The sequence below is a fragment of the Macrobrachium rosenbergii genome, chromosome 10 (genome assembly GCF_040412425.1).
Source record: "Macrobrachium rosenbergii isolate ZJJX-2024 chromosome 10, ASM4041242v1, whole genome shotgun sequence".
NCBI classification, from domain to species: domain Eukaryota; kingdom Metazoa; phylum Arthropoda; class Malacostraca; order Decapoda; family Palaemonidae; genus Macrobrachium; species Macrobrachium rosenbergii.
Window position 1 is genome coordinate 31,430,760 of NC_089750.1, and position 26,704 is coordinate 31,457,463.

At 43.8% G+C, this 26,704-nt stretch overlaps 1 protein-coding gene across 5 annotated transcripts in view; it reads right to left on the bottom strand.

Annotated features, from left to right (window-relative positions):
- Positions 1-26,704, bottom strand: part of Hsepi (D-glucuronyl C5-epimerase) — a 230,812-nt gene that overhangs the window by 53,676 nt on the left and 150,432 nt on the right. For all 5 annotated transcript variants that reach the window (XM_067110122.1, XM_067110127.1, XM_067110123.1 and 2 more), the window contains exons 10-11: positions 10,523-10,693; positions 10,164-10,326 (exon numbers count right to left, since the gene is read on the bottom strand). In XM_067110122.1, coding sequence (XP_066966223.1) covers positions 10,164-10,326; positions 10,523-10,693 — 334 coding nt within the window. The remainder of the gene's footprint in view (positions 1-10,163; positions 10,327-10,522; positions 10,694-26,704) is intronic.

Consider the following 26,704-nt stretch of genomic DNA (forward strand, 5'->3'; position numbering starts at 1 on the left):
GAGATGGAAGAGATGATAGGAGAGCCTCATCATCTGGCAGAGACTCATTTCCAACCACAGGCAGTTTGCCTGCTTTGATGGAATGTGCCCATGCCATCAGTGACTGAGCACCTGACACAGATACCTGGGCCTCTACCACAGGGGTTGATACACCTACTGCAGGAGAAGGTGCCCCCACTGGTCCCTTGTGGTAGTAAGGGAGTAGCAGGTTTAGAGCTCTTGCATAGCTCTTTGATTGGTATATCCAATGCTAATGTGTTCAGCATTACCTTTATTTACTGCTGACTGTTCATATTTATATGCTTCACAATTTGTATCAATAGCCTTATGGTTGAGTTGACAATTACTACATTTTGTCGTTTTAGAACATGCACCTTGGTCAAGGACGGAGCAGTTTATACAAACTTTTGCGTTCTTACACATTCTTGATGAATGACTAAACCTGAAACAGTTAAAAAATTGAATAGATTACAGGGAGGAAGGGTCTTACTCGCACTCCTTTGTTTTCAAAGTTTACATGGGATGGCAAATTAGGGTCTTCAAAGGTCAAAATTATCATATTGGCAATGGATGTCTTTTTCACTTTCCATACTGTTGATGGGCTCATTTTATGGATTTCACTTTCTGTGAACTCGTATAAATCTTTGTTAAAAATGACACCTCAGCCATAACTAAAATTAAGTTGAGGTCTGATTTCTTTAATCATATCATTCCCAGAAGAATTCATGGCAGATAGCATTTGAGCTTGAGTTTTTGATTTAGCATGTATGGGCACTGTACCTTTTCTAAATCTAGATACATCTCCACTCTTTATTCTCCACACCTTCTTCTGGAGGTACTTGCAGAACTTGTAATAATTGTAGTTTTCCTCCTTAGCTGCAGCAACTAGCCACATAGGAGGTTTGGGAGTTCTGGATGGAGTATTACCCTTTGTTTTCTGACGGGTACAGTAAACCCCCCGTATTCGCGTTCTCATGGTTCGCGGACTCACGCATTCGCGGGTTTCTCTGTGGAACATATCTAGCCATCATTCATGAAAAATTCACCCATTCATAGCCATCATTTTTAAGCACTTCACAGTATTTTTCACTGAAAATATTCACTAATTACTGTATTTTCATATAATTTTCATGAATAAATGAACTTTTTGTGATAAAACTATTAAAATATTCAGGTATAAGCATTTTTACAGGGTTTTTCTTGGTTTAAGCTATCAAAATGGGCAGTTCTAAGTGTTTTTAGAGGGGTTTTAAGCATTCACGGATTTGACCTATTCGCGGGGGTGTGTGGGACGCATCCCCCGTGAATACGGGGGGTTCACTGTATCTTGAACCCATTCAGATGGTATGTATATGTCCAAATTTTTAGGTGCTTTATCTGTCAAAGCTCCCCTTATACCAGACTGATTTATTTGCAAGGTATTGATGTTACTACTAGCCTTTATGGCATCTTCATATTTATCAAAAGTAACCCATGCTTCCCATTTTAACTTGACTTCTTGGAAGTTCATCTGGATTTCAATTATGGTTCTAAAGGGATGGAAAGTTGTCAAAATAGTTTCATAATTGCATTGGACTGGTATATCTACTACATGAAGCACTAGCAAATTCTTAACATTTGGTAATTTTCCAACACAATGTTTTGTTGATACTTTGTACTTAGTAGAGGCATTAGCAGAGTCCATTGTCGAATTACCACTCTGCTCTTGATTAATTGCAATTTCCCGGGGATAGTCCATTTCCATACCACAAGTCGTAGGGAGGGTCAATCGTGTCGAGGCACTGTCAGAGATTGTCATCTGTGCCAAAACATCATCATCAAAGGGCCCAGGGGTACTCGAATCTTTATAGTGACTATTCATAAAGATTGGAGGGGGAAAAAAAAGGAAAATTAAACCTGAAAACCTTAAAAAGATATCATCAGCCTTTCATGGAGTTTATTCTTCCACCAATGGCACAAGTGAGAACCGACTCCCAAATGTCCGCGTCCCTACCCTACCCCACAGGGGATGGTACAACATGAATAGAGTGGCCCAAGTGTAAGTCAAACCCGCTTGCTAGGACTGAGAGTATTACAAGAATACAATCATCCCCACCCTAATCATATTATGGGCAAACCGTATAGAATGCCGGGAGTCCTATCCCCAGATCCAGACCCCCCTGGAATCCATGGTCCAGCCCTGCAGAACAGTTCCACCCTTGAGCTATCAATTTGATATCTCTCAGGTCCAAACATTTTTGGGTAGTTGATGGTCCTACCACAGTTCCCACTATTTAGCTTCTGATGTAAACTCAGTCCCAGCTATGATATCTTTTCCTATTTATCAGGTCCAATAAATTTTAGCAAAAGTGGAAAATTCCACATAAATTAACCCAAAGAAATATATAATGATAGACGGGACTCATGGACTGAAACCCGGGAACAAGTTCCTGGGGTTCAAGAGCCTCATAACCACGTCAAGGTGGTCCCAAGTCAAAGGGTGTATGAACAGAGGAGGTGACACCTCAGTTTCTTCCAGCCCAGCCCAGGAAACTTGACTGAGGGGTGGCTAGAGACGGGCTGTATAAGTTAAGACTGTAGGTTTGTTATCTATGAAAAATACCAATAGATTAAAAAATTTGTCATTTGTTCATATGCAGAACAAACCTGGGTCTTAACTTATGGATAGACTCACTTTTGGAGGGAGGAAAGAAAGTCTGGAACAGACTGGAGGTTCAGTACACCTGGTAACCCTTCCGGGCTTAAAAAAGCCTATGGAAGGAAACCAAAGCCTCTGGCATGATGAATAAGTGATTATTCAACAGCCAGACTTCTTGGCCTTCATACAATGTAATGCAACAATGTAGAAGGAAGTTAAAGAACTGTACCTGCAAATAACAAACCTTCGTAGCCACCAATAGTTTGCTATCTATCCTCTCTCCCCTTGCTAGAAAGAGGAACTTATTTTGCAAAAGTTTTAATATTCATGTAGGAATAAGCAAAACTCAAACAAAAAGGCCGCAGTCTCATCTGTATCAAACCCGATCCAGCACATGATGGAATGATTTCTCATTGCCTGCCAGGTAGAGAAGAAGAGGCAGGAAAAGGAAAGACACCAGTCATCTCAGTCATTCTCGCTTTCATACCATCATCTTAGGTCAGACACAAACTGTCCTGCTAGGGGCACTGGATGAGTTACACAACCTGTTGAGCAGTCACCACTGGACCCAAGGAAAAAGCGTCCAAGTACCTGTCAGCAACATCCCACAGATAGAAGGAAGTGGTGGGCTGAAGTGGTGTCTGAAGAAGCCAAGTGCCAGCCTTCAAAATCCTTTGAATAGACAAGTTCTTTCTGAATGCCAAAGAAGGGCCTAGCCCTTTAACATCACGTGCTCTTGCGTGCACTGTGTTAGGACTGGGGCACGAAGTCGAACTATGAGCTTGTCTGATAGTTTCATGAAGCCAAAAGATCATATTCTTGGACACTTCTTTCTTGTTCCAGCCAGTGCTAAGGAAAAGTCTTCGGCACCCTGGTCTGAGATTACGAGTCCTTTTCAGATACAGTGGACCCCCTCCAATTTGCAGTTCCAAATTTGCTGCTTCACCTATTCACAGATTTTACTGTGGAATGTACGAGTATATACTGTACAGTACATATTATTCATGGAAAATTCTCTTATTCACAGTATTTTTCATATAGCAATATCCTTAATTACTGTATTTTCATATAATTTTCATGACTAAATGTATTCTTTGTGATAGAACTATTAAAATACTCAAGTATTGGCATTTTTAGAGTTTTTATTTGGTGTTTGAACTATCAAAATAGGCAGTTATAAGCATTTTTAAACTGGTGTCAAGTATTTGCGGATTTTAGCTATTCGTGGTTTGAGATGATGCATCCCTTTCAGAATATAGCAACTGTAGTGCTCAGACAGGGCAAAAGAGCAATTCGTTCGGATCATTGTCAACAAAGTCATTAATAGACGGACTGAAAAAGGATTCAAATCTGTCATCTTGAGAAGAGGGGTTTTGAGTTTTAGCCACGAATTCTGGGGCAAATTCGAAGGGTACGGACGTCCAAACCCTCGTATGTTTGACATCAAAGGATAGGCCATGGAGTTCGCCAACTCGTTTCAAAGAGGCCAGGGCCAATGGGAAAACCGTCTTCAGAGTCAGGTTCCTGCCTGACACATGGCGTAAAGGCTCAAAAGGAGCACTGGTGAGGCTGCCCAGTACCAAAGTCAGGTCCTAACTAGGTGGTCTAAGTTCTTTTGGAGGACAAGACTGCTCAAACCTCTTGAGAAGCACTGAGTTTTCCCACGAGGAAGAAAGATCGACATTCCTCATACGTAGAACTGCAATCAAAGCACCTCTGTAGTCCTTGACAGAAGACACGGAAAGTTGTTTCTCTCTGCGAAGAAAAACAAGGAGTCTGCTACTTGCTGAATGAAAGTTCCAAATGGAGAGAGACCCCATTGATGACACCAACCACAGTAAACGGCCCACTTGCCCTAGTACATGGCTGAGGAAGATCTTCTGAGAGAGCCAGACATCTCTGATGCTACTCTGCGAGATAAGCTCTCACTCAGAGAAGATATTGGATAGTCTCTAGCCGTGAACAGATATGGACTCTACTGAGCGGTGGTATCTCTGGAAGCGGGGTTCACACAGAAGGTTGTGCCATGGACGAATCTCTCTGGGAGCCTCTGACAGTAAGGTTAGGAGATCGAGGAACCAATTCTGTGTGAGGCCACAAGGGAGCAACTAGGGTCATTCTGAGACTCTGCGAGGCCATTACCCTGTTCAGAACCTGATGGATTAGACAAAATGGAGGGAAGGCATAAACCTCTAGATTGTCCCAGGGGTGTTGCAGGGTGTCCTCTGCCACTGCAAAGGGATCTGAAACCACAGAACAGAAGACCTCTATCTTCTTGTTGAACCTTGTTGCAAAAGATCTATTGAGGGCCTTCCCCAAAGATATAAGAGCCTGTTTGCTATGTCCTGATGCAGAGACCACTCTGTCCCTATGCCTGACTTCAATGACTCAGATTGTCCGCCACTACATTCCTCCTGCCTGGGATATACCTGGCACAGAGGTCCACTGAATGATCTGTCGCCCACTGATGAATGAGCACTGTTAGGGAGTGTAGTTGGCATGACACCAGCCCCCCTGCTTGCTTATATAGGCCACCAACATGGTGATGTCCAACATGAGCACCACAGTGTGCTCCATCACCCTCTCCTGAAATTCTTGAAGAGCTAGGAAGGCAGCTTTGAGTTCCAGAACGTTGATGTGAAGCTGATGCTCTTGCGGAGTCCAAACCCCAGATGTTACAAGACCTTCCATGTGTGCTCCCCAACCCTCACACAAGATGTCTGAGAACAAAAGGATCTCTGGAGGAGAATGAAGGGGCACTCCTATGGCCAAGTTCCTGTCATCCAACCACCACAACAGGTCCTCTCTTACTTCTTGCGACAATGGAACTTGAAAATGAGGAGGATCCCTTGAAGGGAACCAAAACTCTTTCGGCCTCCATTGCAGGGACTGAAGATGTAGACGACCACATGAGGGACCAACTTCTCTAGGGAGATTAACAGACCCAGAATCACTTGCCACTGATGAGCTGGTTGAGACTGCTCCAAAAGGAAGGATCGAGCCACAACTTTGAATTTCTCCATGCTCTGGTCTGACGGGAAAACCCTCGACAATACTGTGTCTATGACCATGCTTAGGTAAAGAATCCTCTGACTGGGGAGGAGATGTGGCTTCGCTAAATTGACCACGATGCGTAAGTCGTGACAAAATTAAAGACAACAATCCCTGTTTTCAATTAACTCCTCCCGAGATGCTGCCAAGACCAGCCAGTAATCGAGGAATCTGAGAAGACAAATTCCCTGGGAGTGGGCTCATGATGAAACCAGGGTAAATACTTGAGGAGCTATTGAGAGGCCAAAGCACAAGACTTTGAACTGGAAGACTAACTCTCCCAGGCTGAAGCGGAGAAATTTCCTGAAGGAACGATGTATCAGAATCTGGAAGTAAGCATCCTTCAGATCTCTATTGACAGTATAAAGTTGTTCTCCCTGATGGCTGCCAACACTGTTCGAGGAGTCTCCATCTTGAATCGGGTCTTCCTGATGAAGGGGTTCAGGGTTGACACGTCTATCATTGACCGCCATGCGCTTGTTACCTTGGGAATGAGAAAGACCCGGTTGTAAAAACCTGGAGAAGGATGCTCTACCATTTCCACTGCTCCTTTCTCCATCATCTTCACCACTTCGCCTTGGAGAGCCTGATGTCTTAACGAAATGAGAGCGTACATAATGTGATGACGAGGCCAACTGGTAGTAGATATCCCACCCGAAGAACATCTACTGTACTACCCACTCTTCTGCTCTGAAGACCCCACCATGTAGCCCAATGGCTCGCCAGCCACCCCATCATTGGTGACGACTTGTGGGGAGGGGCGGCTACCTTATTGCTTAGCTACTCTCGCCTTACCTCTAGAGACTCTTGTGGGCATAGAGAACGGGACTGAAAGGAATGCTGCTGGGGACCCTTGTTGGCTGCTGCAGCAGGAGCCTGACCAGACCTGTTGGATGAAGAGGCAATGTGGACTTCTTGGGAGGGGCCAAGGTTTTGGCCTTCAAGGTACTAGTACGAAGAGGATTTGAAGACTTAGAAACAGCTTGATGTATCAGCCAGTCATTAGCTTGCCACCTACCTATGGCTAAGTCAAGCTGATCCCTAGGGAAAAGAGACGAAGTGTTGAGGATGTCTTCGTTTCTCAGGGCCAACACAGAATCTGAACTGATGGACCTAGAGACTTTGGCAGGAACGGCATCCCTTCTCTTGAGCAACGTATTTGCCCAAATAGTTGTGGTTATATGAGCCAAATATGAAATAGCTTTGCTGCCCGATTGCAATAGCCTAAGGTATGAGGCACTTTCTTCGGAAACACCAAGGGCAGAAGAAAAAAACCTTGGCCACTGCTGTTGACCATAAGTCTAGTCTGGAGACTGCTTGGAAGGCAGAAAAAGCAGATGACTCCAAAGAGGCAGCTTCTTGAGAGGTGAAGGAAGGACCTTCTGCTCGAATCTGGTCTAACGAAAGACTGGGAGCCAACCAGGCCACATCTGGATCCAACTGTCGAGGAAGAAGCGCAACATTAGGAGTAAAGTAGAAACGTTTATGCCGAGGGAGAGGAATAGGAAGAAGCTCGAATGTTCTGCTAGAATGCAGGGAATTGTCCCACCCAGAGACGAGAGAATTCACATGATTAAGGACAAATTCCATATGATTACAACAAGGTACCCCAATAGAAGCCTTCGATTCTTTCTTGGGGCTGAGGAGAGCTTCTATTCCCTTAGGAAAATCTGAAGAATCTGCCACGTACTCTTCCACAGGATCATTGTCCTAGGGGTTATACAGAATCTGCCACGTACTCTTCCACAGGATCATTGTCTTAGGGGTTATACCAGGCACTTCTGCATAAGTAGTAAAAAACTCTTGATTTTTTTATGTCTTTCATCTCCTGTCCCCGGGAGTCCCTTCCTGTTCTGTTGAGGAGATCAGGAGAATCCAAAACATTTCTGGATAAGGCTGGAGCGTATGCCCTATCTGGACCTAAAGCTTGCCTCGGAGAATGAACACCTGAGGAGGTTGAGGAAAAATGATTTAGAACTGCATTCCCCTCAACAGAACGAGAGACTGATACATTATGCAAAAAGCCAGTGGACAGGCGTTTATCGCTGCACGGATGTGTGGGTGTAACAGAACGACCACAAACAACTGACCTGGAAAGATGAACATCATCTGCTCTGGAGGGGTGTGAACTAGGAGACGGATGAGAGCTTACACACTGATGAGTGTGAGGAGATGGACGTGCAGGGCTGATACTGCTCTCTACACCAGAGGACATATAATGTCTAAGAGGATCCTCCCCAGAAGGTTGCAAAATAACCGGAGTAGGAGCATGGCCGTGCTCTGTAACATGGACGTGTTCTTCTGTGCAGGTGTGCCCAACCAGGTCCCGTTGGGAGATCAGGAGGAATGTCTAGGAAGATGGGCAACAGGGCTCTTGGAACAAGAAGGGCTACCAACAAGGACGCGGATCCCAGAACGTGAGCCCCGGACTTCCTTACGTGAATGTGAACGTGAAGAATGACGAGGAGAGGGAGGGTGATAAGGATTCAGAGGTGTACGAGAAGAGCCCTCCCCACAGACGTGAACAGGAACACGAGTCTTCTTAACAAGAGCAAAATCATCCTTCCTACAGACGTGGGCAGAGTAAAACCTCAACACCAGAATCATGGACATCAGGAGGGGGAGAGGCATGGTCATCATCCAAAGGAGACGAAGATACAACAGGTCTGAGACACTTCCTACTAGGGGAAGAGACAAAGTCTCTAACTCACCATCGCCTAACAGTTGACAGTGAGGATGAAAAGTAGATGAATTAGGAGACGGAGTCCTACGACGTTTCATCGTCACAGTACTCCCATAACTCTTACGAATAACATAACTTACGAATAACAATGTTAACTCGATCAACTACTGAACCCAGGAGTCGGGAGGAGGGGCAGAGGTCAGAGCAGTAAGGCAGGACAACAAGCTGGGTAGAAAGCAGTAAGCTGAAGGGACGACACAGCTGATGTACTAGGCAAGGGAGGGGGGAGAGCCACAGGAATGGGAACTGTTATAGCGGCTGACCCAGGCCTGCGTGAAGTCAAGTAGTAGGACAACAGACCATCCCAGGTTGGTAACCCTGATAGGCCTAGAGAAGCCCAGAGACTAGCCATCTTCTGCACATTGGAAACTGAAAGGGTAGAACAAGACCGCTGTACATCCACTCGTACGAGGGAGGAGTGACCATCCCCCAAAAGAGTTGGGGTAGCATTAGTTATGAAGTCTCCTGACCCCTCTCCCAAAACTTCCATAGGCAAAGCTATAGAAAAGTGGGAAGGGATAAAATCTCCCAGAGAAGACAAAGCAACTGGAGGACTTGGGAAGGAGGAGGTAGAACAAGGAGCATATGATGCAGCCATCGAAGAAGGGAACCCCTCCAAGATGGAGCCTCCGATTTCCTCTTATGTTGCCTCTTCTTGACAAAGACCCTCCTCTGTTGAAGAGGCCAAGAATGACATTCAGGGTATGGATTAGTGATATTACAATCATTAGCTCTACATTGGCTACACATAGCGTGGAGATCAGTTTCAGCCGATGCCAAAAAACAGGAGCAAGGATAGCCATCAATGCCAGGGCACTTCCTCTGATGCTTGGAAGGACTGACTGAAACTGGAAGCTGGGATGATTCTTGGGGTTGCATGATCAGACACAGAAGCACAAAGCACACAAAAACACAGAACCACTCAAAAGCACAACTACACACAACAAAGAAAAACACCAGCTTTGAAGAGATGAGCAAAGCACATCTTCCTATGAGGGCGGTAAAGAAAAAAACTGAGGCGTCACCTCCTCGATTCATCACAATGGAGGTGACACTTGCCACCTAGGTCTATAAACCTACCTTGTTGCCACCAACTCCTTGTGTGTTTTCTTTTTAATGGTTTCAAGCTGGCACTAGAAGAACTGTGTATAAGTTAAGAACCAGGTTTGTTCTGCATGTGAACAAACCGGCTTCTTGTGATGGTTAGATAGAAACTAATATGATTATGCGTAGCAGGGGTACAGCAGGTCGAGTAGCTTCCTCCTACTCCCTATTGGCTGATGTCTGTAGCCACAAATTCCTTGTGTTATTTTTAACAGGACTCCAGCTAGTGCCAGAGAATTTATCCTCATGTTAAAACTAAGGTTTGTTCCATATATGAACAAAGGGAGTTAAGAGTGGCTGGGCGGTAAAATAAGAGATCCAGAAAATAAGAGATGATGTACAAGGAACTGAAGGTGGGACTTGTAACACCCAAAAGTTGTACCAAAAAGTAATATTTTGAGAGATTGGACACCATGACTGAAGAAAGCAAGTGGAAATGGAGGTAAAGTAAAAGGTTAAAAAGTAGTTGCAGTTAGTGCCAAAAGGATGCTACAAACACCCTTTAACAATAGGTGCACTAATGGCACTACCTCCCTATTTACCTCAAGAAAGTACAACTTTGATAATCTATAGTAATTCAAATACAAAAAAAAAAAGAATAATCTAAAAGAAAAGTCTGTACGTTACCTCTTGTAGAATTAACAGAAAATAAAGCTGTTGCACGCAAAGCAGCCTTAAGATATCTTGAATCTCCAGAGTGGTGAGCGGCTCGTACTAACAAGGACATTGCCTGGCCCTGTGCCATTGCCGAATACCAACCAGATTCTAGTTCCAAAACACCACTGATAACCTAGGCAATGAAAATAGAAATCAGTGTACATACTCAAAGCTTTGCTGTTATGTAAAACTATCATTAGATACAATGAAAGAAAATCTTTCTTAAAAATCAAGTATATTCACGTAAAGAGCATGTTCACAACACTATATACCAACTGAAGTTATTAGTAACAGTAAATAAATTTATGCCACAAAGCCTTCTAGATTACCTTTCTAGGAACTGGTATGGACCAGCCTCCCTGTTCATCTTGATGATTGAGTAACCAATTTGCAGCATCATAAAAGTGTAGTAAATGTTCTGCTGATGATAATGTCATGTTCTTTAAGCTCCCTTCACCATTCAGAGAAATTGAAATCACTTTCAATTTGGATTTTGACACCTGAAAAATGACACAGAAGAGAACAATAAGCAGGGTAACAGAATCTTAATTTCAAACCTGAACGATATTTTGGTACAAAATTATGAGTTCTTTTGTAACGTGGGGCAAGGAATAAAATGCATGTACAGCATGTATGACTATTATAAGATAAACATCCATTCACATTACAGTACTCTCTTAACTGTATAAAAAGGTATTGATTTAAATTTGACTTTCACACTCTCTTAACTGCATGAAAAGGTAGATTTAAATTTTACTTTTACACTGTTTCAAGGAAAACTACTGAGATAATTACGATTCAACTACTGTATTTTTATTCAAATAAACAAAAGGGGCTGAAAAGAGAGAACTAATTTATCACAGCACTTCCCTTTATGCTACATGACAACAGGGGTGAATGTAGAATGATGTATTTCTATGTAAGAGTGGTGGTAGACTTAAAAAACATTTCACTTCTTTTACCATTATGTCAAAAAACCATCTAAGTTCTACTGAAAATGTAATGAAATACACTCATCAGTAGACAAAAATGAAATTTTTAGCTACACTACTGACACATTATATTTCCTAAACAGTAAAAGTGAACAAATATAACTTGCACTTTCCCCATTTAAAATATGTATATGGTATACTGAAAATCACAGTAGATGCAAGTGACTTCAGTGTATAAGCAAATCCCACAGGAAAATGACAGGCAGAAGTCCAGGTACTGAACTTCTGCCTGTCATTTTCCTGTGGGATTCGCTTATATATACTGGCAGTCCCCAGTTACTGGTGGGCTCGGTTATTGGCGATCTGGTTTTACAGGGCTTGTCTAGCGACAAAAATCGGCAATTTTCAGCACTGAAAATCGCAATTTCCGCTTATCGGCGCTGATACATAATTATCAGAGGTGCTGATAACCAAAAATCAGCGATTTTCAGTTATCGTCACATTGTCAGAACGGAACCCCTGCCGATAACCAGGGACTGACTATATGTGTGTGTGAGTATATATACAGTATATATTAGGGATGCACCGATACCAAATTTTTGGCCGATACCGATACCGATACCAACTTTTAAAGCCGATACCTATACCGATACCTGTTACCTCCATATTACTGTTATTTAGGAGAATATATATTGTTACTAAAATCATTTTTGTTCACTGGTTATTGTATATTAAAGGTTCGAAAGTTGAAAGGTCATATAATAGGGTTATATAAACAATTTCAAAGACATTCCCTCACACTAAGCTGTACAGTTGTCTTGTGAAAAATCTTTAGTAATGATGACAATTATGAGATGAGATTCCATGAGTGACCATCAAGTGAAGGAAGGCTAGGAGAATCTGTGCAGTGCATTGCTATTGCCTTCTTTTGCTCATAGATACGGTCTGTCATTAAATAAGTGCTATTCCACCTAGTAGAGACATTTTGGATTAATTTGTGTTGTGGAAGATTATTCTGCCGCTGTAGATCACATAGCTTACTGCAAGCTAGGGGAGAGTGACTAAAATGGCCTACAATCTTTTTACAGTTTGCAATTATATCTTTTATAACTCTTTGATCAAAGATACAGTCATTTATGACGAGCCGAAGAGTGTGCAAAAACAAGAAAGACCATCATATTCTGTACCTTCAATTCCTTTGACTATATTTGCTCCATTATCTCTGGTAAAAAGATGAATTTTAAAATCTTGGATGTCAGAATCCTGAACTACTTCATTAATCATATTAGTAATATGAATTGCAGTGTGTGTGAACCTAAAATATAACCATACCTGCACTGCACATGTTAAAATAGTACCCAACTCCAACAGAATGGCAATGACTCATTGCTGGTAGAGGTAGACATAACCATAGTTAATTAAAATTAGAATTACAATAATAAATTGTTAAATACACTGTAAAGTATTAAGATACCATCTGTTTTTAAAAGATAAACAATGAACCTATATTCAGTGATAAGCCTTTATATAGTTTGTTTGGTGGGTTTTGTTAATATATACATTTTACAAAGCCTAAGAGGATTTTAAATTCCTATAGTAATGACAAAAGTATCGGCTGGTATCAGCCAGAAATTCACCGATACCGATACCACAAAAACTAGCCGATACCGATACCGATACTTACTTGGGCACATCCTAGTATATATATATATATATATATATATATATATATATATATATATATATATATATATATATATATATATATATATATGTATGTATGTATGTATACACAATATATATATATATATATATATATATATATATATATATATATATATATATATATATATATATATATATATATTGTGTATACATACATACATACATATATATATATATATATATATATATATATATATATATATATATATATATATATATATATATATATATATATATATATATATATATATATATATATATATATATATATATATATATATATATGTATATGTATGTATGTATGTATACACAATATATATATATATATATATATATATATATATATATATATATATATATATATATATATATATATATATATATATATATATATATATATACACACACTATATATACATATATATATATATATATATATATATATATATATATATATATATATATATATATATATATATATATATATATATATATATATATATATATATATATATATATATATATATATATATATATATATATATATATATATATATATATATATATATATATATATATATATATATATATATATTGTAAAGAAAATAGCCAAAGTGAGCTAATAAAACTCCCTCCATTCTGCTTTGCTTGGCCGATAGATAGGCCCGTCTATTTTGACCTGTTTAAGTGCAGTAAGTCAAGGGATGGGTGAAGATAGGAAATTCCAGAGGGTAATTAAGGAGCACACCCTAGCAAATAATCCTTGCCCTAGGCAGTAAAAGGCTTGGCGTCTCTCTTGCCTACAGGAGCTGATACCCCGTCAGGTCACCGGGCCCCCTCCGCCCTGGCAGAGGTAATAAAAAGCCACAGCGTCCTATGATCTCCCCCACACCAGTTCAAGACACAATGAGATAAAGCCACACTCAGATGTCTCCCTCCGCCCTCGCCACCACGTGGAACACTGCCATCATCATTTCTTGGTCAGGCCCTTAGACATTGTCGCTAGTATTCTTGTACTCTGACTGCGACGCCCACGCGAAATCATATTTCATTGTATTAGGCATAGCGTAGAATTGACAGAGTTCCACCGAATTCTTTCCAGTGTAAAAGGGGAATCCCCACGTCTGTTTACCAAAACATTACCTCATTCATTCATTCCCTTGCTGAAAGCCAGCCCGCTAAAGATAAGAGGCAGAGGCAAATGACCTTGACCGACATTCGCCTGCATCGTTAGAGTTAGGAATGTGTGAGAATTTGTTTGTTTGATTTTTTGATTTTATGTTGTTTTCCCTCGGCTTACTCCACAAAAATTATTTTGTTCTTGTATAATTGGGGGGTCTGATATTTTTTTTTTCTCTCCTTTTTTATTCCTGCTGTGTGTGTTGCATATTTATTAAGACTTTGGACTTACCACCCACCTATTTGCTATAGAGAATAAACTTCTCCCATAAGTCAGTAAATGTATAACTTGAGCTCTTGCTAATCAGACGTCGTCTGTGCGGGATTATCTTAGGGAGCCAATATATATAACCAATCACCGTCCCCCAATCAGCCTGCCTTGTCGGTAATTTGGCAGGACCAATCAACCTCCAATCCAGTCCCCAATCAGCTCGCCTCATCGGTAATGTGGTAGGATCATCAACCTCCAATCCAGTCCCCAATCAGCCCGCCTCGTTGGTAATTTGCTAAGACCAATCAACCTCCAATCCAGTCCCCAATCAGCCCGCCTTGTCAGTAATTTGGTAGGACCAATCAACTTCCAATCCAGTCCCCAATCACCCTGCCTCGGCGGTAATTTGGTAGGACCAATCAACTTCCAATCCAGTCCCCAATCACCCTGCCTCGTCGGTAATTTGGTAGGACCAATCAACTTCCAATCAAGTCCCCAATCAGCCCGCCTCATCAGTAATTTGGTAGGACCAATCAACCTCCAATCCAGTCCCCAATCACCCTGCCTCGTTGGTAATTTGGTGAGACCAATTAACTTCCAATGAAGTTCCCAATCAGCCCGCCTCATCGGTAATTTGGTAGGACCAATCAACTTCCAATCAAGTCTCCAATCAGCCCACCTCGTTGGTAATTTGGTAGGACCCAAACATTCCAAATCCGGATTCCTGCTATAACCTACATTAGTCAGAGCAGAAAGAGCATCCTACACCTTGTGAGGCACAACAAAGGTTCTAGCTTGAATCTCACGCCCGTGGCTCATACACCCTGTGAAATCAGAGGATATTTTATTATCCCATGACAACTCCTCTTACGCTTGGAGATATTTTTCCTTATTGATTTTTTTTCCTTTCCTTCTGCTGAGCCCACCTCTGGGAAAATGTCAACCCGCTCACAGGCGGATGAGCTCCAGCGCCTCGCAGCCACCAGAAAGGACCCTGGCTATGAGGGAAAAGCCCTACAGGACTGGGTACAGGAGCAAATGGACGAGATCAAGAGAGAGAGAGAAGGAGGCAGAAAGAGAGAAAAAAGCAGAAGAGAGGAGGAGGCAGCGAACGGCCATGAACTCGAGCTGCTGGAACGGCGTGGCCCTTCTTCCCCATCCACTACCCAGGGGATGAGCACTTTCAGCCAGGCCCTCACCTGCATGCCCAAACGGACCGAGGCTGAGCCCAAAGTGTGGCTCAACAGCGGCGAGACCTTCCTGAAGGCCTGCCCCCTCAACGCTGCCGAACTCTCCCTGGTGCTAACCAGATTCCTTGGAGGGAAGGCCATCATCGCCTACAAAGCCTTCCCACCGGCGGAGCAAGAAAATTGGGAAATCGTAAGCCAGACCATCTCCAAGGTGTACGAAATCACCCCCGAACGCTGGAGGAGGCGCTGGCGAGGGCAAGTCAAGGAAGTCAATCAGACCTGGTCAGACTGGGCCTACCAGTCCTAGTGCGCCCATGCCAAATGGTTCGAGTCCGTGGGGTTAAGACCCTCGACGAGTGCATCAAACAAATGAAAATAGAACACTTCCTGCTCTTCGCCCCTCCTGTCCTCGCCACGCACATCGCAGAGAAGGAGCCCCCGACCTTAGCAGATTGCTGTCAGATAGCTGATTCCTGGGATACCCATCACCCCCAGGAGAGCTCTCTGAAGAAGAAAATTCATCCTCCTCCATGCCTCGAAACCCAAAGTATGTGGGTATTGCAATAAGATTGGGCATTCCGCCGAACAGTGTAGGAACAAGCCACTAAGAATTACTGCACATCCTGTAATGTTTATGGACATTCCGCCTCACGGGCGCAATGCCCTAATAATAACTCAAACACCTCCTCCGCCGCCTTAGCAGTGACTAATTCCAAGTCCCTAGGCCCTCCTGCAGAAGGTCCCATCTATGTTGCCCCTCCCCACGGTAAGTACCAAGCTTGCGAGTCACGGCATTCGATGACTTGGGCGCCCAGATTTCCCTCATATGGGAAGACAGAATTCCGCATGAGACAGTTATAAATAGAAGGAACCTAGTAACTATCGAGGGAGTGAATCGCTACAAAATGATCCTCCCTACGGTCCAACTGAGGGTCACTAGACCCCACAAAGCTAGAACGCTTAGTCTCGCTGTAGCGAAATACATTCCAGGAGGCTATGACGTCCTCCTGGGCCAGGACTTTACCTCCCCCTCCAAGCCACGACAATTCCGGGGTCCAGAGTCCCCAAATAATCCTCCAGATCCAAGCCCAGTGCACGGCACTGCCTCAGTGCCAGTGCCGAGGCCCCAATCAGATCTTCCTTCAGGAGAATCAAGTAAATCGAATTCTCTGCCAGTGCCACTTGTGCGCTCTGAGCAGTGCCAATCTCCATCCGTCCAGACAGACGAGACCACTACCACATCGCTACCAGTGCCAGTGCCAATGTCAGTGCCAGAGCAGGCCACTGATCTCCCTTCGAGGGATCCAACTCCAAACCTCCTCTCTTCGCCCAGCCTGGTTCCACTGCCAGCACTGGTAGCAAGAGAGAGGGGTTCCTCTGGCCACAGCCGAGGCTCAACCAAAGGCACGGATTCGCCAGCCGGGCCTGAGCTGGTCACCACTGCCTGCGTCAACCACGTCCCCCAAAAAAAAACCGTCTCCTCTCTCTTGCGAGTCATGATTCTGCCCTGCCTAGCTGGGCTGATGAACGCCGAGAACTGCAACAGATAATGTCCGAGCTGGCAAAGAAAATCCTGGGGTCAGCTGTCACAGCAGCTGACACAGGGGGCACTCCATGACGCCCTCCGGCCTCGGGCCCTCCAATTCCCCGGCCGAGGACGACTGTCCAAGTAGGAGAGGTTCACGGCAGAATATCACAGGCGTGGGAAATTCCAGGTGGTCTACACAGAACTCTAGAGCTCTCCTGGCACCTGTGCCACCCCTTCATCTTTCGAAGGTCTTGGCACCTCTAATCCAAAAGAGGATGTCAAGGCCCTCCACTATCTTCTTCCTCTCCTCTGGAACTTCTATCCCTCATCCTTCTCTGTTGACCTTCCCTTTCAGCTTTTCTTTAATTATCACCACAAGAGGCAATTAAAATAAGGGATACCATTCCCCTCTAAATGCATAAATTATTGTGTTATAAAGCAGTAAGAGTAACAGAGTGGGAAGTGGCACGTCCTTGCGCCCATACTTTGGTACATGGCATGCCTGCCAGCTCTTCCCAAAGGGGTCACGCCCATTGGGTTCCCTTTCCAGCCCTTGGGCTGAGAGATTGTCCTGGCTGTCGCCCATAGGCTAAGGATGATAACTTTTAAGTACAGTATGCAAAACATATACCTCACTCTTCCATCATTGGCTTTTCTGCCTATATCATTTACTGTTTTATCCATTTATTTTTTTCTCCCTATTTGTTAATGAATTGCTAGTCATAGACTCCTGCCCTTGTGACTTTTAATGCCACCTTCTTAATCCAAGAGACATGTCCCGCCCTTCGGTAAGAGGTCACGCCCCTCATTTGTGTCATTCTGTTTGAAGGGCAAGTGGTCACACCCCTCATTTGTGTCATTCTGTTTGTTTTCTACAATTTTTATTGAGAATCTATTCCTGTCCACATCCCCTTTTCATTCGTTTGTTTATCCATTCATGCCTTAAGCGAGTAACTATTTACAGCCTTTGCCGCGAGTAGTGGGCAGTCGAAGTATAATAATTGGCATCATTTAAAATTAGCAAATTAGAACTCGCGAATAATCTCTTTGCCTCGCTCACTCACCCAGCTGTCAAATTCCCGCTGTAAACTGTCAACTGTCAAGTTGGCGATTCTTTGAGCTATTAGCTATGCAATTGAGCTTGTAGACAATTATTGTCCTTTGATAGAAAATATGAATTGAATATTGCCATTACAATTTCTCGAAAAGGATGTCATTTAAAACAATCGTTGTGTTATCATTTACAGCGCCTCTTCAAGACATAACTAACAGCATGCATTTATTTTCTGCCTATCTTAAGCAATCATTTATTTTGCATCTTTTGTTACCAACATGTCTTTTATTTTCTTTTGATTTTTGTGCTTTTGAATTGTTCTTTGTTTATTTTGTCATCTGTATTATGTTGAGTGCCTTTATTACCTTCAGTAATGTAGAGGTAGTAAAGCATTTGTGGAATCATCATTTATAAAGCATTTCAGCAGTAACCAACTTTCCCAAGTAATAAAACTTTTCTTATTGTATGATCTAAATTGTGCTCTGCACCTAGCGTAGCCTCTGAGTATGTCATTTATCAATATTGCAGCGGAGTTTTGAAAGTAAAGAAATGTACCAGTCATGGCAATGCACAACCTAGAGTAACGTCGAGCATGTTCTTCGCTCATTTTTGCTTTTGTCGACATTCGCACCTGACTGAAGGTGCGTATGTCATCTTGCAGGGGTAGCTGTAAAGAATAGCCAAAATAAGCTAATAGAACTCCCTCTGTGTGTGTGTGTGTGTGTGTGTGTGTGTGTGTGTGTGTGTGTGTGTATGTGTATGTATATGTGTGTATATATATATATATATATATATATATATATATATATATATATATATATTGTATATATATATATATATATATATATACAGTGTATACAGGCAGTCCCGATTAACAGCGATCCGGTTTTATGGCACTTGTCTAACGACAAAAATCAGCAATTTTCGGCACCAAAAATCGCCAATTTCCGCTTATTGGCGCCGATAATTGGGTAATGGCGCCAATACATACCTAACAGAGACGCTGATAACCAAAAATCAGCACTTTTCGGCGCTGATAACCGCCGACTTTCGGTTAACAGCGATTCTCGGTTATCATCACACCCTCAGAAATGGAACCCGCTGATAACCGCCGATTTTCGGTTAGCAGCGATTCTCGGTTATCATCACACCCTCAGAAACGGAACCCCACTGATAACCCGGGGACTGCCTGTGTGTGTATATATATATATATATGTGTATATATATATATATATATATATATATATATATATATATATATATATATATATATATATATATATATATATATATATATATATATATATATATACTGTAAAGAATAGCCAAAATAAGCTAATAAAACTCCTTCCATTCTGCTTTGCTTAGCCGATAGATAGGCCCGTCTATTTTGACCTGTTTAAGTGCAGTAAGTCAAGGGATGGGTGAAGATAGGAAATTCCAGAGGGTAATTAAGGATTACACCCTAGCAAATAATCCTTGCCGAGGCAGTAAAAGGCTTGGTGTCTCTCTTGTCTACAGGAGCTGATAACCCGTCAGGTCACCGGGCCCCCTCCGCCCCGGCAGAGGTAATAAAAGGCCACAGTGTCCTACGATCTCCCCCACACCAGCTCAAGACACGATGCGATAAAGCCACACTCAGACGTCTCCCCCCACCCTTGCCACCAAGTGGAATGCCACCATCGTCAGATCTTGGTCAGCCCCTTAGCCATCATGGCTAGTATTCTTTTACTCTGTGACTGCGACGCTCACGTGAGCAAATTCCTCTATGGCCGCCTGATAGCATCACAGGGCGCCCCTTCACCCCTCAGCTGCCCATTGCCCATGTGCCCACCCCTGGAAGGTGGCCCCTTTGTCTCCAGCCCATGTGGACTGCTACAGCCGTCCTTGGTGAGGTCTGGAACGAAGTCCGAGCATCAGTGCCAGCGCTGGAACCCTTTTAGTACGGTAAAGTGCCCTGAAAGATCGCCTTTAGCCATGTTACGTTCGCCTTGGTTCACTTATTAGACTGTTGGGGCCAGTGCCTTTTTTTTCCGTATTCCTTTGTTCAATCCTGGCCCATGTGCTTGTTGCACAGTATTCAAGTCATTAGTCAAGCCTCGAGGTTGTCCTTGGCGCTCTCAGCACACCCTCGAGTAGAAAGAACTTTCTCCCAATTCCTGTACTGGTCAGTAACCTATGTAAACTCTCGCTTCAGAGGGACTCTATCAGCGGAATCCCCCACCCCCCCCACGGAGGACTGTCAACGGCAGTTAATTTTCATTCACTTAACTCATTTTCTGTTAACTTGTCTGTTATACAAATAAGGGATTTTGACAGAGGAAAAATCTATTTCTGAGGAAGGTCCTGTCAGCCGGTGAAATTCCATTACAGCACGAATTTCTAGGTATAACAATGCTAGATATACCAGAGAAAAAGAGCTTTCAGGAAAGCTGGGGTTACTACCCAGTCGAGCCGTCTTTTAGGAAGACGTTGGTATAATGAAGGGTGAGTGAAATACCACTACCACGGAAATATACTCAAAGATCTCCTTATCAAAACCCCAAAAGAGCGGTGAGCAGTTACAGCTCCCACACACTCAACACCCGCCAGGGCGGCGACACCAGCGCCACCTACTTCATTCCATTTTCTAGCACGTGATACATTCGTTTCTTTTGTGTGCTCGTCCCCTTTTTTGGATTGTTTTTCATCATCTACAATGGCATCGAGCACCTTTTCCATCTCTAAGTTAAGTACCATCTTCTTGTGGGGTTTTTGAACTATTATTGGCTGTTTTGGTCTCGTGTTTTCATAAATATTGAGATCTTCTTATGACGCCACGGCGTCCCCATGCCATGTCGACGTGAGGCGACTCCTTCTGTTCTTTCGGTTGGAGTTGTCTCCTCGTCGTTATAGAAAGGTTTTAACCCCTTGAATTCCTTCCTGGTGGTTCCTTGTGGTGGCTCCCCTCCTTTTTAGTTTTGTTTTGCATTATTCGCCCTATCGGCCTTTCTTAGGTGTGATGCCCGTCCAAAGTACCCCCAGGTTGGGTTCATTTTCATTTTGGTCTCAGTAGGCTATTATTTTATACTTTAAAGATGGTGCTCTTCTTTTATTTTTTTAGTATATTTAATTATTTTTGTTTATTGTTTTTTTTTTTGGTTGTGTGGTTTACCTCCGTGGGCCTCTCCCCGAGGTAGGCTACGCCCCTATGAACTTAATTTGATTTTGATTGTTTTATGTGTGATGGTATTTTGTGTAGTGTAAGCTCCATCCCCTTGCCTGGTGCGGAGATCAGGTTGAGGGAGTTTTGGTTGCTGTTTCCTCCGGGGTCGTTTTACGGTGGTTAGAGTGAGCCCCTTAGTTCTCTTCCTCCATTTGGGGAATCGAGTTCTTTGGATGTGTTTCACTCTAGGCTAGTCGCCTCCTTACCCCCCCTTCTCGGTCCCGGTTGGCTCGGCACAAAATTTCTCTCCCTGCTGATTCCTCCTCTCCTTTTACACTCCTTACTCTTTCCTAACCTATACTAGGTTAGGCTCATATCAGGCTTAGCCTAGCAAGGAGTTGGGCTTGGGTTGTGTAGCTCCTGGGTAGGCTACCCTTCCAAGTTCATTTGGAGGAAGGATGCAGTTGAGCCGGGTGTCATGTTCTCCTGTCTCCTGTCCCCTTCGGGTAGCCTACTCCTCTCCACTACCCTCAGCCTTGCGACGACTCGTGCGGTGACGCTAGATGGCGTTTTCTCCGAGTTCAGGGACTCCTCCCTTGGTAGAGGGGATTCGCTCCCTCCCATACCGTCCCCAGCTTCGCTGTGGTGGGTGGGTGGTTTGTTTGCTCGGCGTGTTCGAATCACTTTCTCATACCTCTCATCTCCCCATCCAGGCTCGAAGTTAGGTGAAATGTGGGCTCCATGCCGTATGTTATGAACATAGAACACTTTACCCGTTTTGTTTCTCCGGCGAGGAGGTAAGGGTGGGAAGTTTTTATATCACGTAAGCGAAGCGGACCCCTCCGGTCTCCGGAGTATTACCATCACTTGTTATTTTTATTATTATTATTATTATTATTATTTTTTTTTAATCTTAGATAAATCTGTTTATCCATATATCGTGAATCCGGTCCTACACCTGGGGGCTCCGCCGTTATTTTTCTGGCAGCCCTTATGGTTAGTTCCTGGTTTCTCGTTCCTTCATTCCCGGAGTCCTCCGAGTCTGAATCCTTACCTTCCACTCTGCATTTGAAGCTTATTGGCCCAGTTTATAATAGGAGTTCTTCTCCACCGGAGTATTCCGGTTGTAGTTGAGTTTCCGGCCTTGCCGGCTTTAGATTGCTTAGAGTGTGAGGTTCATGTACTTTATTTTTACAGACTGTTTGCTGAGGAGCCGGGTGTACCGCCTCCTTCAACAACCCTACGGCACGTGGTATGCCGGACCCATGCTGGTTGTGCGGTCCGGCAGACGACCTGGTTGTTTGGCACCCCGATGGTTGTGAGGTTTGCTTTGCTCTCTGTTCAACCATCCAGGATGAGTCGGTAAGTGACAGTCTTCTTTCCCCGGTTCATGCTCCTCATGTTGTGTATTGTTTATATTCCCGGTCTGACTTTTCGTTTCCTAACTAACTGCTGGTTTCCTTGCAGGCGGACGGTTTCAAGTCTGCCTTGGAATCCCTCCGCCCTGGGTGGCTGGGTTCGCAGGAATGTTCCGTCTGGGAAGCCCTACGTCCTCGCGCCAGGTTGAGGACTTGCTTTACCCCGGCGCATCGGGTGGCGGCTGCAGTGCTGAAGAACTTGCCACACCCCAATCATCCAACAAATCCGATGATCGACCCAGCCACCTCAAGTGGATATCATGTACGCCGAGGTCTGGGGAGGATGTTGCCACCCTAAATCTCGACCTGGAACCAATGAATACGGAGCAGGACCAGGTGGTAAGTGGTGAGGTAAGTGAGGATGTTGGGGCGGGCCCCCCTTTGTTTGACTCCCCTGCTTCATCAGTTTCTTCTTTTGCAGGATTTGTGAAGTATATTTATTTTTGCACCCAAGTGTTTCACAAGATTTCCCTTTGATTAAGAACCTTAAGCTCCTATACACAGATTCTTTGGTTTACTGTTTTATAGTCTTCCTGGATTTACACACGGTCATAAACGCAAGTAATTAGATTTTCTTGACTTAAAATCTACTTGCCCCAGGAAAACTATAAAACTATATATATATATATATATATATATATATATATATATATATATATATATATATATATATATATATACAGGTAGTGCTCGATTATACGATGATTTGACTTACGATAATTAGCTTTTACGATGGGGTTAGCAATTAATATCGATCGACAATATTTTGAAAATACGTATTTTTAAATTTCCAGCGGGTGACTGGCGCAGGCAACAACGCATAATCAGGCAGCGTGCGATTGATGCGATACGTTGGCCTGAGAGGCTGGAATAGGTACATTAATTCAATGAGCTGACCTCACTTGCTCGTTGTGTCAGAAGTTAAAATAGGTCAGTGTTCGTTTGCAATTTTTGTGCGTTTGTAAATACAGGTAGTGCACGGTGACGATAATGCGTCTTACGATAATTCGAGTTTACAATGGAGTTGGAAATTAATGCCGATTTGAACAATATTTAGAAAATATTTTTAAATTTCCGAAGGCACAGGCAACCAGCGTACACTACAGTTGCCATAGAATCAGGCAGCAAGAGAGGCCAACTTCTTTTTCTCCATCTCTCTTCTGGGCTTTGACCTGTGTCACCCGGTGAAATTACCATCTAGCACATATTTCTAGGTAAATTTATTGCTAAACATAGCAGAGAAAAGCTAAATGCAATGCTGGGTTACCCCCAGTGCGAGCTCCATAAAATGGAGTCGTATATAGGAAAGGGTGAGTGTTGTCACTACCACAGGCCTCTGCCCTGTAGAGATTTCCAATCTCAAAATCCCCAAAAGCGATGTGCGTTACAAAGCCTGCACCAGCTCCCCGACTATCAACAACTCAGCCGCCATATTGGCATTCCATTTTAGCACGAGCCAGCGCTTTGTTGTGTATTTCAACGGTGTGCTTCTTTTGCTTTTTCTGTGCACTGGCATGTCTTCCGTTCAGGATTTTCCTTCATCTAAGTTGAGTACCATCTCCCTTTGAGTTTTTTGGCGTTTTGAGGCCTTTTATTTAACCTCTAATTCGATAATTATGGGGTTGAATATGACGCCAGTCTCGGCCGCCTCTCTCTCTGACCACACGTGACCTTCAGTCTTCGTTTGATTTAACAGTATGATTCTGTCCCTTTGCTGTATGATATGTTTTATATATGTGTTTTTTACATATTTTCATATTCACTCCTTGTCGGAGTTAGTTTATTCCGAATTACCCCTTCCCTGGGGATGCGCAGGTCCTCGCTTATCTTAGGCTATGAGGTTTCCCCCTCTCACCTTTGTGATCATAATTCCATGTTCTCCTTGGACCCATTCCTCCTCCAGCACACGGGTATATTCTCTGAGATGGTGCTGTTATGCTAATTATATTTGCTAATTTATACGTTAACGGATGACATTTATATTTTTGGATTAATATTGTTACGCTTGAATGTAAGGGTCGGCCATTTTATACCATCCGCGTCCCATATGTCGCGAGTGGTTTGGCCCGCTCTTCTACAGGAGTCCTTTTATTATTTATGTTCTGTACGGATATATATTATTTACGTTATGTTCATACATTGTTTGGTTAACTTTTAGTGTTACTTTAGTCAGATAGTTCCTGTGTTGGGTCTCCTAGGCTAGTCCTCATGGCCGCTGATCGGCTTCGGAAGGTTAGCCTAGGAAGTTAGGCTCCCTTACGGCTCTTTGCTCCCTACTTCCCCGACCAGGTCGTTTTGAGGCTTGGAGGGAGACATGGGTGGGTAGGAGAGTCCCACGTTCTGGGCCCTCCTGACTGTATCGTCTGGTTCGGATGGGTGTTATTAGGCCTATGATTTTCCCACCCTCTCCCTATTTTGGCCTACCAGCTCGGACTCTTGGGTCTTCGTAAGGTTAGGCTAGAATAGCGAGGGTCTTCTCATTCGTAGCCTACTCCTGTCCGAGCCGTCGGTGTCGGGGCAGGCAACCTGGCATCGTGTGTCTCCCCCTCTCCTCCCCCCCCCTCCCACCTCCCCTTCCATCCCTCGGCTTGTCTTCCTACCTGTGTAAAAATTGTCATTGGGAAGCGAGCCTGGGGTCGAGGTTGCTCTGAGCCTTTTTCGTGTCGCTAGCCTAACAATTCCTTACCCCTTCCTTTGCATTGGGTGGTTTTCCCTGTTCTCCCTGCGCTAGGGACCCCGATCTCTTTTGACCAGCATCCTATGGGGAGTTCTTTTGGTGTCTAGGGGATGCTTCCCCACTCCCTGGCCACCGCTAATTGATTACCACCACTTTGCAACCCCTTAGCATTTGGAGTGTAACCTAGTATTCTCCCGCGTTTGGTAGTCGTTCTCCCATGATCGACACCCGTGGGGTTATTATCGGCGTCCACCAGGGGTGTCCCCACCCATCTGGCTGCTGCCGAGGTTCCCTCCACTTGACTATTCCCTACCCTTTCCCTAGCATCAGACGCGTGACCGAGTTTCTCCCTGCCCAGGGTCGTCGTTCTCTTAAGACCGACACCCCGTGGAGAGTTAGTTCGGTATCCAGTTAAGAGTTATCCACCTAACTGGCCTCCGTCTCGGTGTCCACTCTTCTGCTAGCTGTTATTGTCCTTGTTTTTTCCCTGTTCGATACAACTAGAACATCGACCATATACCCTGGGAATCTGCCTTGACTTTGGCCAGATCTTACCTCCGCCGAGTTTGTCGGGTCTCCCGTTACCCTCCTTTTTAACGTAACCACTCCGGTGGGTATGGTGTGTGGTTGGACGGTGCTCACCCCGCCTCCTCCGCCGCCACCATAAGTATGGTGTAACTCGATTCCCCCGGCATCAAAGCGGAGTTTTATAATCAATGTATCATAACCATTGTTTTTTGGCAAGTACTCGTTGTTAACCATTCCGTACTGTGTATTTACCATACCTCTACCGGACTGTGTCCGGAGGTATTTATGCAATCTGTTATTTTGTTTATGACGCATGATAATAGGTTAAGGTTTTCTAGTAGCACCGGAATTACTCCGGCGGTCCTTAACATTTTCACTCATGTATCTTGTATATCATCCCCCTAATACCGGAATTTACTCCGGCGGGGTCTGACCGGACCATTTGCATGCTCCGTTAGTCATTTTAAATTAAGACTCATCTCCGGCAACCCTACTCTGGCGTGCCTTATTAGCATACTCATGTATCATCTGTCCACTTACAGATGGTACGTTGTCAGGAGCATGGGTGCACGGCGGTCCTGCAGCAGCCCTGTGGACACGAAGTGTGTCGGTCTCACTCCGGCTGCGCGGTCCGAGTCGGGGACCTGATCGTCTGGCCCCCTGACGGATGTGAGGTGTGCTACGCTCTTTACGAGCGAGTGTTGGATGAGTCGGTAAGCTACATGTCCACTAAGCGTTATTCTCTCTTGAGTTTGTGGCCTTTATTGATATATATATGACAGTTGGAGATTTCGTTAGTGAGCACTCCCCTTCTTTCAGGCTGTCGATCCTCAAGACCTGGGTCAGTGGTTTCGGGAGGAACGTCGCGTCGGGGAAGCCCTACGTTCTTTCAGAGGAGATCTGCAATCTCCTCTACCCCGGCGC